The sequence below is a fragment of the Thamnophis elegans genome, chromosome 9, assembly GCF_009769535.1.
Source record: "Thamnophis elegans isolate rThaEle1 chromosome 9, rThaEle1.pri, whole genome shotgun sequence".
Classification (NCBI taxonomy): domain Eukaryota; kingdom Metazoa; phylum Chordata; class Lepidosauria; order Squamata; family Colubridae; genus Thamnophis; species Thamnophis elegans.
Window position 1 is genome coordinate 18,236,571 of NC_045549.1, and position 17,756 is coordinate 18,254,326.

The 17,756-nt window shown below is 39.9% G+C and overlaps 1 protein-coding gene across 1 annotated transcript in view; it reads left to right on the forward strand.

Annotated features, from left to right (window-relative positions):
- The window catches only part of PDLIM5 (PDZ and LIM domain 5), a 150,145-nt gene that overhangs the window by 77,922 nt on the left and 54,467 nt on the right, over positions 1-17,756 (forward strand). Inside the window, exons 6-7 of the mRNA XM_032224129.1 lie at positions 10,481-10,653; positions 12,344-12,380. Coding sequence (XP_032080020.1) covers positions 10,481-10,653; positions 12,344-12,380 — 210 coding nt within the window. The remainder of the gene's footprint in view (positions 1-10,480; positions 10,654-12,343; positions 12,381-17,756) is intronic.

Sequence of the window (17,756 nt, forward strand, 5' to 3'; positions counted from 1 at the left end):
TGGCTTTGAAACGGAGATGAGCACTGCCCCCTACAGTCAGGAACGACTAGCACATATGTGCGGGAGAACCTTTACCATTATTGAAGATTTAAATGTATAGCAAAGCTCATCCTATTGTAGATGCGTTTTGGTTTTACAGGGGAAAAAAGGTTCACCTGTTGTGGAAAATTTTCCTTTTCATCTTTTCAACCAAGCATTTTCTGTTCTATATTCCACACAGTTTTCTTCTTTTCATCCTTTGTATTAATACAGGGCTTTTTCTGTACTTATCGACTTTCCCCTACATCTTTTATTCTTATTCTTCTGCAATTTTCTTTTTCTTTTTAAATTTGCAACTATATTATGGTTCTTGACTTGCATTACGAACAATGTGAACTTGTAAAACATAGGTAGAGTACATATATAAGTGTATGTTTGTATTATAATTATATTACATTTATAATATAAGTATAAACACGAGCCATGGTGTCGCAGTGGGAAGATTGCAGTATTGCAGGCTAATTCTGCTGACTGTCAGTAAAATGAAGACCCACATTGTTGAGGCAATATGCTGACATTGTAAACCACTGGTAGAGAGGGCTGTAAAGCTCTATGAAGTGGTATATAAGTGTAAGTGCTATTGCTAATTCAGCCGATTGCCAACAGTTTGATTGGCTCAAAGTCGACTCAGCCTTCCATCCTTCTGAAGTCGGTAAAATGAGGACCCACATTGTTGGGGGCAATATGCTGACTCTGTAGTCTGCTTAGAGAAGGCTGTAAGTCACTGTGAAGCAGTATATAATTGCTATTGCTAAATGCTTCCAATTTCCAGCAAAAAAATGCCCATTGCAGAAAGTGAGTTCACCTAATGACTATATTCACTTAACGATCACCACATAATTTTTGTAAAATCAGGTCGGTCACATGACCTGCTTAACAACCAGCATGATTTTGATTAGTAATTCCAGGCTCAATTGCAGCCATAAGTCAAGGAGTACTTGAAATTCCTTTGTCATTGTGAGAAGCCGTGAAGGGAGTTATGGGAATCTGAAGAGTTTACAGTTACAGCATGTACAGAAAATAGTCGTATTTCATTTTGAGGAAAGCAAAAGATGGTAGAAGAAAAGCTCAATCTCTCAATTTATGTTTTGATTTCCCATAGTTTTAATTTTCCCTCTCTCTCCCACTTAGTACATTCTACTTGGGGGTGGGGGTAGGGAGAGAGAGAGAGAGAGACAGAGAGAGAGAGAGAAGTTCATGATTCTGTAATTTATATAGCCGATTGTCAAGTATGCATCCCCAAAGACTGTGGTTCCAGCTTATTGGAAGAGATAAAGCAAATCAAGGATTTAAGAGTTATGAGCTTGTGAAACCCTTGTCAGTTTGAGTAACTGTTACGAGAGTGGATCAGAATCAGACTTAACCACATCTAAGGCTGCAGCTGTATTTCCTGATTATAAAAGATTGGCACTGGTAATAGAAGATAGGCACAAAACAAAAAAATGGTGTGGGAAACCAAGGTTGAAAAAGTGGTTTCAAAGTTACTTAGGCATAGCTCTAAAACAGGGGTGTCAAACTCGATTGAAGGGGCCGCATCAGCGTTGTGTTTGACCTCGGGAGGCAGGGTGGGGGTGGCCAGCTATACGTCACTCATGTCAGGAGTGCCTTTGCTGGCCCGAGAGCTCTCTGCCAGTGAAAATGGACTGTTTCCAGGATGGCCCTGTGGGCCAGATCTAAGTACCCTGCGGTCTGGATCCGGCTCCTGGGTCTTGAGTTTGACACCCCGGCTCTAAAAGAAAGCAAATCACCAAAGGGACTATCAAATACATTGCATAAAATAAATCTGTCATGCAATGTGTATGGGTCTCAAGTTATAAATTGTTGAAGCAATTGACTTTTTGTGCATTCAAATTTTTCCCCTCAGACAGCGTATTTCTTTCAGTAAAATGCCTACTACGCAAAAATGTCATACATACTTCGTTACGTAGAGGGCATAACTATTGTTACTTTCTTTAAGGGCATCATATCATTGTACGCAGCCACCCTATCTAAAATTGAGAGGATGAATTCCTGGTAAATCTCTCAGTACATATAAATATATCTTGGCAATGCTTTGGGCACCCTGGCACAAGGGCTTTCGCAAATTTAAAATACAGCCCTGCTATTCAGCGGCATTCATTAGCATTCAAAAATAATTTATAACAACTAAAATAACTTTGTACCAAGAAGACAAGTAAACTCTTTTCCCCCTAGGCAAGATCCAGTCACCCACTGTAATTACAAACAATTTTCTCAACATGCAATTGTTTCCTGTGCTTTCTGGAAAACTGCTATGAAAGAGCTTCAGCTTCTGTCTATAAAGGAGCCCTGTGTTTAGATCTCTAATACCATCTCCATTTTTAAATTTGGTTGGTTTAACAGTGTGGTTTGACTTGAAGATTTTTTTGAACCAAGTTGTTGAACTTAACCAGGTGTGTCAAACTGGATTTCTTTGAGGATCAGCATTGAAGTTGTCCTCCGCAGGCTGGCCAGGGGGGAGGGGAGGGACAGAACAGATAGCATATGGGGCAGCACCTCCTGCAGCACCCTGCCAGCCAAAATGCCCATGCCCCATTTTGGCTGGCAGAGTGCTGCAGGGGGCCATCCAGGCTGAAAAGGGGGACCGTGTGCCCCCTCCGTGCACTCTGTTTTTGCTAGCAGAGGGACCGCAGGCTGGTTCCTTTACTATTTCCAGACCGACACCATGGGCCAGACCTAAGCAACCTGCGGGCCAGATGTGGGCCATGGACATTGAGTTTGACACCCTTGAACTAAACGGCTTTGATTTTTCAAGCTTTTACGTTTCATAATAAATGAAACTGGTAGAAGTGTTACATCTCTGTTCTTTAAAACTGACTGAGGTGTCCTGACAAGGTGCAATATCTGAAAATATGATCTCAAATGATGCTTGTGCAGTTATTTGTGTAAGAAGAATTTGCTTGCACATGAAAGATCTAGTGCTGATTAAACACGGAGATGTTGCACTGCCCTTTTTTACAAATATATTTAGCGCTGTAGTAATACAATCTGTTTACTGAAACAGTCATAGATGCTAGCACTATATCTATATCAAGCAATGTAGTTTGAGATTAAACTCTAGCCAATTAAAAAGGCCTTTTACCTTTGTGTCTTAAGGAAATTGCTTGCAGAGATTAGAAGAGAGTAGTTAATTTGTCAGTGTATAAAATGAGAAGATCGGTGGCCCTTGCAGCCTCGAAATAAATATTCCCATAACCAATTTCGTTGTATTTAAGTACAGTGACAATAAAGATTATACATACTTAACATGAAATTCAATGCTAAATAAAGATTTATATTATAAGGTGAATGCAGATATTTAAAACAATTATATGCAATTATTAAGCCTCCCACAATTTTGTATGCATAGAGGTAGAAGCTTATTGAAAATCAAAGGCTTTGCCTTAGGATAAATATGTAGAGAATTGGGCTGTGTTTGTGTTTAATATTTCTTGTTATTTTTTTAAACATATTCTCTGTTTTATATTTCCCTTTTGTCTTTTTGATCCAAGACACTTGTTGTCCAATATACCTGATCCTAATCATCTAGGACAGGGGTGTCAAACTTGCAGTCTGAGGGCCATTTGAGTCATATGCAGGCCACGCCCACCCCAGCTCCACAAGGGAAAAAAAGTCACGATATGTCACGTGACACCATGAGTTTGACACCTGGATTCCATCTGCCAGCCAATGTCGGCTGGCGACTCCCCGGGGGAGAGCCTTCTCTGTTGCAGCTCCAGCCCTCTGGAATGACCTCCCCGTGGAGATCCGGACCCTTACTACCCTCCCGGCCTTCTGCAAAGCCACCAAGTCCTGGCTGCTCCAGCAGGCCGGGGGGCTTGTGAAACATCCAGCCCCATGGAAATTGTGAATGTTGCGTCTTTTTTTAAAGTGTTGTCTTGTCTATTTATCCCCTTTCCCTTGTCTGTTGTGAGCCGCCCGGAGTCCTCCGGGAGTGGGCGGCATACAAGACAAATGAAATGAAATGAAATGAATGGGCTCTAAGGAAACTCATGGTAGAATTGTCATTTTAAGAGCCTCTACTTAAAACATTGTGCCACATCAACTTTGAACAAAAATGTATTATAATAACTCAGCAGTCCTGAAAGTCTGGAATACTTGCCTTGAATCCAGTTGATTTAATTTTTTAGGAAAATGCAGATATTGCCGCCTTTAGCCAATATCGTTGAATCTGCATGTTTTTGCAATCCTCTTGTCTAGTTTTTCCAGTAGATAATGGGATACCAGTAGCTAATGGGATGAGGATTTTGTTCAGCCATTTGTCACAGAGTCTGAAGCTGATTAAGGCTCTGGTGTAACTCAACCAAAGTCACTTAGTAAGTTTCTGTAACTAAGGAAGAGCTAGAACCTGATGCTCCTTGCTTCACCAGCTTAATACCACCTTGGTCCAACCACCAAAGTATGCACTGTACAACATACTTCTTCCCTATGCCTGAATATATAGTAGTTTCAAAAACTAAATGAACTCCATGTCTATGGGGATTCTCCATCATCCAGATCATGGTTGTACCAAAAATGCTTTTTCAAGCCAATTGTACTTTCTGGTTTTTCTTTAAAGACATTTCACTTCTCATCCAAGAAGCTTCTTCAGAAACTTCTTGGATGAGAAGCGAGATGTCTTCAAAGAAAAAACAGAAAATCCAGTTGTCTCTTGAAGAAGCTACTTTGGTATAAATGAACTTAAGTTAGGTTTGTTGTAGAATAATATGTATGATTACTGCTTTATTTTTTTCTCAAAGACAATATTAATTTCTAAGTACAGAATGGCATCTCTTAATTTCATTTAAGCAAAGTAGTCAGATAAACATAATAATATTAGGATTGGTCATGTTTGTCTATAGAGACAGAAACAGCTATTTCCACTTCATCAGTATCAAAAGTAATTTAGTAGTAGAAACATATGACACCTAGTGGATGGATTAGTACTTTTTAGACCAAAATGAAAAGCAAATGTTTTTGTGTCCTATGCAAATCAGTCACTGTATAATCAATAAATGAAGTAAAATGTCTAATCTATCCCACTTGCTATATAAATCTGTCATAAAAATAGAGTGGTCCTTAAATTTTGGCAGTTTATAAATTTAAAATCAACATACATGACCTACTGAAGAAGAACAGATACTCAGGTGGGAGTTAGCTAGATAATGATGTAAAGGCAGAGGTGGGCTCCATCCGGTTCCCACTAGTTCGGACAAACCGGTAGTTAAGATTCCGCTTCGTTCGGTGAACCAGCAAATCTCGCCACTGGCTGGCCTCACCCCAACTCATTTTTTAGCCTGTTTTCCGGATTGGCCCAAAAAACGGCCTGAAAACAGCCCAAAAAACAGGTAGGGTTGGGGCAGGCCATTGGTGGGATTGGTGGGATTAGCCCCAACCAGCTGAATCCTACCTCTGCCGTTGAGGCGAGTGGCCAGGAGGCGGGGCTGGGTGTGATGAGTGATGTCACCCACCCAGTCACATGACCAACCGGCCACGCCTACTGAGCCAGAGAACCAGTTGTTAAATTATTTGTAGCCCACCACTGCATAAAGGCCCACCTTGAAAGCAGTTTCTGCTATGGGGCAGTGAACAACTAATCCAGTGTTTCTGAAACTTGACAACTTTAAGATGTGTGTATTTTAACGCTTGGCTGCTGACTGGGGAGTTCTGGGAGGTAACAATCCACACATCTTAAAAGTTGCCAAGTGTCAGAAACACTGGACTCGTGGTTTGCTTTTTAAGTGTCTGCATGTGTTTTTGCTTTGAATTGCTTTCTTAGTTCATGCATGTAAATTATTTTTTTTTGCATTAAGATGGATTCCTTGGGCTAATCAGGGGATGACATCGATTAATTTATATTGGATTGAAACGTGTGAAAACACTTGAATTTACATGGTTTGGATTTGATGAAGTAGAACAGTAGAGAAGTTGCTGCAGTAAACATATTGACTTTTTTTTCCCACCCCCTCTACAGGTTACAACAGTGACAAAGTTAGTATTTTGTTTCACTAGAATGGAGTTGTGCTTTGTGCTTTAAATAATTGGCATGCGTGGCTGTCCCGGAATTAAAATTCTGCAAAGTAGAGCCTTGGCTTCTGAAGTAAAGCAACATAAACTGTTTGCATTTTCACTGGTGTGTAGTTTTATTTACAATATTAAATTTTGTCACAAGTAACTGGCAAACAGTAGTGATAATAACAGCAAAAGAGTCTCTTTTTAATGTCTGTGATTAGACATTAAAATGGGTGATTTTTCCCCCCTATTAGGAAAGTAAAATGTTGCTAAATACAGTAAAAATGAAGACATTTATTGGAAGGAAATTTAATTCAAGGATTTTTCTGCCTTTTTCTCACCTCTTCCCTATTGACTTAGGGATGAAATAAATTTACCATGACTTTACCTTAGCTTCTGCCGCCACCTTGTGGCATGATGTGGTAGCTGCTGGTAAAAGTCAGCAAGAAATTATTCTAGAAAAACCAATTGGAAAATCTGTTAGCATTACCTGATAATTTTGATTAAATGAAACTCTCTTTTTCCTATCTGTCTTTAATATTACAATTAACTTTCATTAACTGTTTTTTTGCTCCCATTTTCTATGTTATTCCTTATCTGTACTTGAACATCCTGGAATCGTATCCATTGTTTGTCTCTTTTCTGTCCCTCATTCCTTCAGTAACCCTGATGAGGTGTAAGTACTTTACTAATCACTCTCTTAACATTTGAACCACAGTTTATATAAAATAATTGCTGTAGGTAGCCTTTTTGAATTAACTTCCATTTCCTCTAAGTTTGGTAATAGGTTTTGTTATAATACTTTTTGTTTTGTTGAAAGAATGGAAATAAAGTTTGCAGTAAATTAACTTCTTCCAATTGCTGTTCTCCCGGAAGTGTTAAACTAAAATGGCCATCATGCCTCTTTGGGGTGTATTCTATGACCTAGGAATGATCAGAATTGTTGGCATTGTAGTACATTAGTAGAATTGAGAAAGATACTACATTGGTTGAATCTGAAAACGAGACCGTCTTCTGCCACACACCTCCCAGCGTCCGATAAGATCACACAGGATGGGCCTTCTCCGGGTGCCGTTGACTAGACAATGTCATCTGGCGGCTCCTCGGGGGAGGGCCTTCTCTGTAGATGCCCCGGCCCTATGGAACGATCTACCCCAGAGATTTGGACCCTCCCCACTCTCTCGGCCTTCCGAAAGTCTACTAAGACCTGGCTATTCTGGCAAGCCTGGGGCTGTTGACCTCTTGAAGAGGTCCAGCCCCACTAAGGTTGAGTGCATGTTGTGTCTTTTTAACTTGCTTTGTCTCTCTATTTTACATTTTTTTAGTATTCTTTTAAACTCTTTTTATGTAAGCCGCCCGGAGTCCTCCGGGATTGGGTGGCACATAAATTCATTAAACTTTAACTTTAACTTTAACTGAAAAGTATATCCTTTCCCCTTCTATCTGTCCAGTATTTCATATAGAGAATTTTAATCTATATTCCATACAGGAGTACTTCGGTACTCATCGATAATTGGTCCCAGGAGGTGTGATGAGTACCAAAAATAATGAATACCCAAAATTTTTTTCCCATGAGGGATAATGTAGTGAGTCACAAGGCAGTTATAGTTTGTGCATTGAGTAGCAAACAGAGAATGAGTACCGGGACAAAATTTTCACATCAAAACGTGGTCTGTACCAAATTCAACGAGTTTCAAAGCAGTTGAGTACCAAGGTACCACGGTGATTACTTTTATTTTTTTTTAGGGTGTGATGAAAACATGACAAAGAGAAGTAAATGTATACACTGAATTACTGAATTCGCTCGTAAAAGAGAAATACAGTATCAGAAAGATTAGGAAGGAGTTTGATACTAAACATCATAAGAAACATCTGAATGGCAAGAGGTAGCACCGTAGTGATGCGTTTCTGTGTGATAGAAGTAGTTAAGCAGAGATGGCAAAGTCCCGTGGATTTTTAGAAGGCCTTTGTGATCATCTTACATGAAAGTCTATAATCCTGTTCAGGTATTGTAAAAAAACCAAAAAGGACCAGTCACAATATAGGTTGCAATGAGTAGCCTATTTTCTCAGTAAACTTGAGCTGATGATGTCTGTGAAGTTGCCCAGGTAGAGTGTAGTTTATAGTGGAGAGCCTTTGCTTATTCAAAAGTAATTCAAAAGGATCCCACATTTGGAAGAAAAAATATCAATATGCCCAGTAGTATCAAACAGGGTAGGGATTCATGGCTCAGTGCCTATGACGCTAAGCTTGTCGACCAGAATGGTCGGCAGTTCGGTGGTTCGAATCCCTAGCGCTTCGTAATGGAGTGAGCGCCTGTTACTTGTCCCAGCTTCTGCCAACCTAGCAATTCGAAAGCACGTAAAAATAAGTAGAAAAATATGAACCATCTTTGGTGGGAAAGTAACAGTATTGTGTGCGCCTTTGGCATTTAGTCATGCCGGCTACATGACCACGGAGATGTCTTCAGACAGTGCTGGCTCTTCGGCTTTGAAACAGAGATGAGCACCACCCCCTAGAGTCAGGAACAACTAGCACATATGTGCAAAGGGAAGCTTTACTTTAATCAAACAATGTGGAATGGGTTTTTTTTTTCGTCAGTAGTAATTGGCTACATGCATATGATTGACTGTATAAACTCAGCTGACAGGTTGGGAGTTTGCCAATTCTTCTAAACAGAAATCAGCCCTCAGCTTTGTGCCAAACTTTAGTGAGGAAATCAAGAGGGTAAAATGAGTCTCAAGTAAACCAATACAGTTTCTTCCTTGGGGAAAAATAAAATTATTATTAAATTATTTTATTTGGTGACTTGCTAATAGTACCAGCAGTTAAATGTAATACTTATAATTCTTTTGTCTTTCTGTTCTTCCTTTCTCCTTCTTACGCTGGACTTTCTTCTGTATTCTGTTCCCTTGCTATTTCCAATACAATAAAAGGAAAAACCCACCTAAACGGTAATAAACAAAATTGTGCCTTTTTGAGGTTCATAATTATGTGCCTGTATTTTGATCAGGGTGGGTGAGAGGTGGGTTGCTCCCAGTTTGGCCCAGTTCGGTTGAACTGGTAGTGGAATTCAGGCCTGGATTGCAGAACCGGCGGGGACACGGTTCCCTCACCGCTACTGGGCTGCCACCATTTTGGATTTTAGTGACTGCGCAGTTCACTGAAAATTGTTCTGCTCATGCGCAAACCGGTAGTAAAACCGGCAGCAACCTACCCCTGGGATGTGTGTAGGGAGAGAGAGCGAGTTGTGATAATTTACAGTTTGTCTGAAATGGTTTTGCATATCCATAACTAATTTTTGTACCATTCCAAATTCTACGTAGGTTATCTTTTCTACCAATTTAACTATTGCCTTCCTCTCTTTATTCTTCTGTACTAAATAGTGGTAATAGGATTTCCTACCCACCCACTCTCCCTTCCTTCCTGTCTTTTTTGTTGTCTTGCTATAAGACAAAACCTTACTGTTAAGAAATCCCCTCTCCCCCCAATATTCATTTCTTAGCTACCAAAGAGGGTCACATAATCTTAAGTTCTGATGAACATTGCAAGTTAGCCATCTTCAACACTTGATTGACTTCATAATATTTTTTTAAAATTTATCATTAAGTTAATATAGTAAACTTTAGAAGAGGTATAATGGGAGCTAAAAAAGCACAAGAACATATATGTACAGTATTTTCTGTACATATAATGTAAGGTCCTGTATTTTTTGGAATATAAGATGCACCAGAGTATAAGACACACCAAGATTTTTGAAGGCAAATTTAAAAAATTTGCAGACCTCCCAAAAATGGCCCGTTTTTCTTGAAAACAGGCCCTTTTTTTTTCAAAACAAGGGCATGAATAGTCTTTAGGAGGCTTGTAGAGTGCTGCTAGGGGATGCGGCTGTTTTTCGCTCATTTCTGCCCTCCAGAGCTCTCAGGAGCACCCTGAAAGCCTCTTAAAGGCTATCAAGGCCATTTTGGTGAAGGGGCGGGGTTTCAGGAGACAAAAAAATGCTATATTCAGTGTATAAGACGCACCCAGATTTTCAGCCTCTTTGAGGGAAAAAGGTGCATTTTATACTCCGAAAAATACGGTATTTTGTTTTTCCTAGAGCCCAATACAAGGAGCTATAATTGTGTGCTATCTTATTAAGAAATGTTCACTGAATTAAATGGAAGGATTCTAAGAATTCTTAGCTTCTGTTCATGCAGGTTCTGATGTAGATATTTGATTGCAGCTTATGTTTCTTAAAAAAGGATCAGCTGAAACCTGGGTGCTTTAAAACTTTAACGGTTTTATCTAACCTGAAAGAAGTGAAAACTTAACTGCAGCAAGATTTCTATTAAATACAGATCCTTAATATCTTGGTCAATGTAAATGAAAAGTCAGCGTCATCAAGTTTTCTTTCGCTTATGGTTTTATTGTTCTTATTCATTGTAATTAGTCCACCACGGAAGCACGTTGTGTACAGAAATACAGAATTTTTCCATCCACCGGTTCACAGCAACAACAGCAAGAAGAGACTGATTGAAGACACTGAGGACTGGCACCCAAGGACCGGAACTACTCAGTCCCGTTCTTTCCGCATCCTTCAACAGATCACAGGCACTGAACGTAGTAAGTCTCTAACACGGGGGTCTCAAACTTGATTTCATTGAGAGCTTCACCAGTGCTGTATTTGACCTGGGGGCTGGGGTGGGTTGGTCAAGGTGGGAGTGGCAAGATCAACATCACTCGTGCCAGGGACACTTGTGGTTGGTCCAAGCACTCTGCTTGCGAAAATGGGCTCCCATTTTTGGCTGCAACTGCCTCCTGCAACCTTATGTCCATGAAAACCGGGCTCGGGAGGGCCGCGGACAACCCCTATAACTATAATCATCTAAAAGTGATATTTTTAGTTTTTAATGAAAAGGAATTAGTAACAAAATATAGCAGCATTATATATTTGGCTAAGGTTGAATGGTAAAAGAGCAAAACAATAATAAATGTGTGAGAAATCAATTCTGTGACCCAGGTAGTTTTTGAACTTGAGTTCTTTTCACGAACTACAGAGCAGATGCTTTGAAAATGGGAAACTTCTCAAAAGCACTTTGCAATACCTTGGAGCAAGTGATTTACTGCATGCAATAAACCCAGATGGATTATCAAATCGATAACATCCAAAATTATAAAAATTCACAAAATTTTTAAATGCAATTTAAACTGCGGGCAGGGTGTGCTGCATATGTATCTTTTAGAGCAGTGTTTCTCATCCTTGGCAACTTGAAGATGTCTGGACTTCAACTCCCAGAATTCCCCAGCCAATTGAAGTCCAGACATCTTCAAGTTGCCAAGGTTGAGAAACACTGTTTTAGAGCAATGATGATTTTCACGTTACCAGCATACGAAAAATTCGGAAAATGCCCAATGTGAGTCTGTGTGTCTAATACACACAGACAAAAGAGAAACAATTCATAACAAAGCTTAGCTTTATATAGTCATATGGGTGCTACATAAAATAAAAAAACATACATAATTGTAAATATGCTTCAGTTTGTATCCTACCCGTGGCAGCTCTGAGTCACATGAGGCTTGGAAACTTCGGAGAATAGTCCGAGAGAATAGTTCAAAAAGAGCAGGAAAACACGCCCTATTCTTGCCTGCTTTTTGGTGGCTCCAGAGGCCATATAAGAAGGCGGCTCTCTTGTGTGACTTCCAGAGGCTCCAGAGATCACATGATAGTACACCGCATTCTCATAGGACCGTGATGGTGCATGCTACAGCCCACTCTGCGGGCACGTCAACTGTCACGCCAACCCAGCTCCACTGCGCATGCATGTGTGCCTCCCGCTGGCCAGTTGGTATTCAAGTGTCTGCCGGGCGTGCGCAGGGGGCGGGTGCATGCGTAGGGGTGTACTTGCATTGCGTTTTGGGGCTCTCGCAGCGCTCCCGTACCCCTTTTTGGCTTCCAGGTTGGTGCAGGAGGCTTCCTGGCCCAAAATGGGCCCACCCTGTATGGGGAGGGGAGGGGAAACATGGGGGTTCACACGCACAAGACGCGCGCATTGCATTATGGGTGTGGGGCCGCTTTCGGAATGCGGCAATGAAAAGATTAGCCATCACTGTCACAGGACCTCTAAGCATGCCACCAAAAATGACATGGCATGTGTCATAAATTCGCCATCACTGTTTTAGAACATCATAAGACATTTGTAACAATAGGATGTTTAGATATTAATCTTGTCATAAATTAAGGATAAAAGTTTCATGGATCAGTGAAAAAATGGGAACTTCATGGAAACTGAATGAATGGTTTATTTTATTGCAGTGAAAGAGCCGGAATCAGACAATCTAAAGAAGGCAAAGTAAGATAATGATTTTATTTTTATTTATTTAAAAAAAAAATATTGCATGGTTTTGCTTTGATGTATTGAAAAAAGTCTTTAAGATGTCACAAGAATCTTTTGTTTTTCCAAAAATCGTGGGCATTTTAAAGTTCTGGTTCATGTTTGTATGGCATGTTTTCTTAGAAAAATAAATTGGAATAGCCCTAGCATTTCCCATTTAACATTATTGTTTGCATAACATTGAATACTTCTCTAGACATCTAAAGTCTTTAATAATACTTACATAAAAATGGAATAGTGTCAGCAGTAGAAAGGAAATGTGAAAAAGGAGCAGGGATGGGCTTCAAAAATTTTAGCAAGGGGTTCTGTGCCAGGTTGGTGGCCTAGTTGTCCTCCTGGACCATGGCTGGGGGGAAGGGTGTTTTTACCCTCCCTGGGCTCCAGAGGCTTTCTTTGAGCCTCCGGGCGGGCAAAAAAGGCTTCCCCAGGCTCCGGAGGCCCTCTGGAAACTGGCCATTTCTGGTCTTCCTAAACTTCTGTTTGGCCCGTTTTTTGCCCTCCCTGAGCCTCGGCATGCGCCCTGCACTTACCTGCATCCAAAATGGGCCGCTTGGGGACTCCTGGGAGGGGAGGGGAGGGTGGGGCCAGCCAGGAGTGGGATTTGGGGGTTCTCCAAACTGCACAGAATCTTACCTAGAGGTTCTCCCTAACCCCTGTGAAATCCCCCCAAACAACCCCCCCGAAAAGGAGGTGTATTTTTTAAAAAAGAAATAGTATCAGAAGTTTAGAGGTAATTGTTTAATCTTTTTTAGATATTTTAAAAATGTGATCTTTTTGTTATATTAAGCAGATTTAAAATTATATGTTTTGCTACTGACATATAGACCAAATTCCAATTTCAAAATTAGTTTTTATGACAAACGTAACAAGCATTGCAACGTTACTGCATCTTTATTAAAAAAGTGATATTTCCAGTGAGGCAGGCTACTGCAATTCCTAACATGTTTCTAACATAGCTTGTGATATTTGAAATTTTATTGTGTTTAATCTGTCTTGAGCTGGGAATAAACCCATTGACTACAGCATGGAAGTATTTGAAAGCAGAAGAGTCTGTAGCCTTGTTTTATTACTTTCGTTTAGAAAATTGTCTTATTAAAAACTGCACTCTGCTCTTCATTACCAATTTTTCCTAGGGTAGCTTACACAATATAATCACAATATTTTAAAAAAACTTGAAACCAAAACAATAATTAAATGTACAATATACGTATAATAGCAGAATCACAAAGCTTCAGAAAAACGTAAACTATAAATGTTTTGTCTACTTCCAGAAAGACAACAAGTAGGGTGCTACTGGAGTGTCATTTCTGGGTAGAGCATTTTACTATTGCTAGGTAGCTGTGTTTTACACCACAATACGTGGCTGCATCTGGAGCAGAACCTCTGAACATGACCATAGAAAAAAATGTAGCATCATGGGAAGAAGCAGTTTGGTCTCTTGATTAATAGACATTTAAATCTTGAGTGCTGTACAGAGTTATAAACCTGTATTCTATGGAGGTGCTGTCAATCAAAATAAGTTTCTTCAATTATTGCTCACTGGCATTTCAGCAGTTGTGTAAGATAAGTGCTTGGGATGTGTGGACTGTGTAGTATTTTGCTTCTGCATTTTTAACTGCAATTGTACACAATTGTTCTAGCACCAATATTTATTGGCAGTATTAGTAATGGCGCTCACATTTTTTTCCCAATAAAAAGTTGGGTTCTGCATCAAGATAAACTCACCTCATTAATTTTGCTCAACTTATCTTGCATAGTTTATTAATAGTGGAAGGAATAGCAGCTTCTCTTCTGGCCTTTGGCTGCTTGTTTAAAGTATCAGTTCACCATCAGAAGCAATAGAAATTGGTTTGTTCATAAATGTCGACAGGTTTCTATATCGAAGTGCAAGGACAATTAGTGTAAACTCGGATTACTAATTCCGATTCTGAATTCCGCATGCTTTGGTTTTGTGGTGTAGAATTGATTGAGATACAGATTTCCTTCCTCTTACCTGTCTTCTTCTGTCACTTCTCTCTGCAGGGAAAAGATCCCCCTCCACATCATAGGCCCTAGATACACAAAATTACGGGACTGGCACCATGGCGTTTCAGCACGTGTCCTTAACGTCCAATGATTCGCCATGTCCTAAAATTGGAATGAGTCCTTTTCTTTCCCTTCCTCTTCCAAATGCTTTGCAAAGAAAGAAATGACAAACAAACAAACAAACCCAGCTTTGAGAAAGTGTAGCCTTTTATCTTTTTTTTTTTTAAATCTCATATCCATGTATTAAGAGCCGAGGTGGCGCAGTTGTTAAGAGTGCAGTACTGCAGGCTACTTCTGTTGAATGCCAGCTGCCTGCATTTTGGCAGTTTGAATCTTATCAGGCTCAAGGTTGACTCAGCCTTCCATCCTTCTGGGGTGGGTAAAATGAGGACCCAAATTGTTGGGGGGCAATAGGCTGACTCTGTAAACCGCTTAGAGAGGGCTGTAAAAGCACTATGAAGCGGTATATAAGTCTAAGTGCTATTGCTAAGTGCTATTGCTATTAAGAATGAGATGAACCTGTTCTGCTTGTACAAAGCCAGCATCTCTGTAAAAAAAAAACACCATGCAGAAAACAGGAGACATAGAAAATTCATAATGACTTGAAAAAGTAGGGTGCCTTTTCTGGCAGGGAACCTGGCTCTTATGTGAAAAAGGTGCTATGTGCTAAGATAGGGAGAAAGTTACAGGAATGCCTGCTGCATTGGAAAACATGCATAATAAACTCTTTAAGCGTCATTGTGTATTTCCAATACGGCTTTGGTTTGATTCAGTAAAATCAATGTTAGTTTCTTGTGTTGGATAGAGTTAATGGCAGAATGTAAATGTTTTCAAAGAGGTAATGGAAGAAGAGGGTTGTTTTCTTTTTTATGTTAGTCAATGGGTCTTAGCAATAATTGCGTTATACAGCCAGGGGTGGTATTCACTTACCTTCCCTACCGGTTCTCAGATGTGCTTTTGGCAAAAAAAGGGACAAAATGGGATGCCGTACTGCCAGGGCTGGGTGGGGCCACCCACCATTTCTGCTACCGGTTCGTGTGAACCGGTCCGAACCGGTAGAATACCATCTCTGTATACAGCTCATGTTCTACTTGAGAAAAACGTTTTTCTGAAAGCATATGAAGTCTTCTGGACACAAATCCAAGTAAAAATTATATTGTAGAAGAAGCCATGTAAAACAGCAAAAGAAAATAGTATGACTTCAATGAATATAGGTTTTATTTATTATGTTTGGAGCTTCTTGTCCATTTTTGATCGTGCGTATTAATTTGTAATATAATGTATTATAGCAGATGCATACTCATCTAATTTATGCTTATGTGGAGCTCAAAACTACTGAATAAATATCGCATTTAATTTACTTTCTATTTTTTCTTTATACTCTTTCAAAGTTTGCACATGTAGGTACCATACATAAATTTAGTTGAAAACATTACTGGTAAAAGAAGGGGCTGCTGGACAGAGAACTTAAATGATGCATTTCCTCAGTTCATTTTTATTTTTTAACATTTAACGAGAGCTCCCATCATACGTACAAGAACTACAAGGACAAATTATTTGTTTGCGTTCCTGTATGTAACAAACTCAGATATAAGCTTTGAGGGGAAATGCCCCATATATGAATATATTCTACGTAGAGTTTTCTTCTGATGTTTATTTTGTCTTTTATGATAGCAGTTGTCACTTTCTATTTGTTGACACTCTAGGGAAAGTCAAACAGAGAACGGACATCTAAGGTAACTGAGTTCTTTGACATTAATAGCACATGTGCACAAAAATTACCAAATACACTAAGCAGACACATGGTTGAATTCAGAACACCAATGCCTGACGCCTTCTTCTTATTTTACTGTACTTTACCGGTTCTTTACGAGAGAGTAAATTAGTTAACAGATGCTTTATTCTTTAAGTCATGGAATTGCTAAACTTACAAGTGTAATAAAGCTTCACTTCTCTTTACAGTGCATGTGCACCAGATTAGTCTTCAGTGAGTACACAAAATAGTGCAATGTGACACCTTGGTCTGTGTTCTAATTCTCCCACCTGCTTGTGAAAATGTGTAAAATGCTATTGTGGCTTCTATTTAACAATTGTGGTGATTTTTGCTACAACGCATCCCAGATTTGAAGATTCATGCTAAGAGTGCATTTCTGTAGTTTTATGTTTAATTATAGGTTGCATATAGTTAATCCTGTATCTTTACCCAACCTTAGCTTTATTTGTATGTTAATGTTTTACAGTAGCATTGGGTCAAAAGCAAAGTAAGTCCATCACATTATGTTACAAAGTAAGTCCAGTACATATACATTAAAAAGCTTCTAGTTCACGAGTGTCAAACTCACACTGTCACGTCATGTTTCGTGATCTTTTTCCCCTTTGCAGAACTGGGGTAGGCGTGGCCTACGCATTACACATTCAGCCCAAGGGCTGCCAGTTTGACACCTCTGTTCTAGTTGGTATTTCACTTCTCTCTTAATTGACTATATAGTTTTACATACATGTCTCTCCATCTGTGTTATGGGAATCATAATATTGACTTTTAGGACTGGTGTAAAGGTATGTCCTAGTGCACATCAAACACTTGAAATGTGTTGTTACATCATCGTACACTATTGGATGAACCCTAGATAATTGAATCTCTGATTTTCTGCCATAATTGAAATATTAGTTATTAGGAGCTCCTGATATGAAAATATATTAGGGATTCTACAGGTATTAATGGGAAATATTTGGGAACACTTAATCATTGATTTCTAGGCATTGTTTTCCAGGTTAACATTTCTGCTAACTATTTAGTGCAGGGGTGTCAAACTGGATTTCTTTGAGGGTCTGATTAGCATTGTAGTTCTCCACAGGTCGGCGGGTGGTGATGGTGGTGGCAGGGAGTGGTGGGAGAGAGACGGGACGGACGCCTCCTGCAGGACTTTTAACAGCCAAAATGGGGCACACGGAGCAACATGCGGGGGGCCTGTGCCTCACTTTCAGCCTCCACTTTGCTGGCCGAAAATGGGCCTTCTGAGGCCCCCTTGTGGCCCATTTTTGGCTGGCAGAGTGTTGCTGGAGGCCATGGAGGCCAAAAATGGTCTGTGCGTGGGCCCCGGGTGGCCCATTTTTGGCGGCAGAGCCACTACGGGCCGGATTTAAGCACACCGCAGGCCAGATGTGGCCTGTGGGCCTTGAGTTTGACACCTCTGATTTAGTGGAATTGAAGATGGAATTCATGGCAGATTTGGAAATTATTTTAAATCAAATTTCCCAAACTTATGTGGTGATAGACCATTTTTTTCTTTTCAGTATTTTTATTTACAG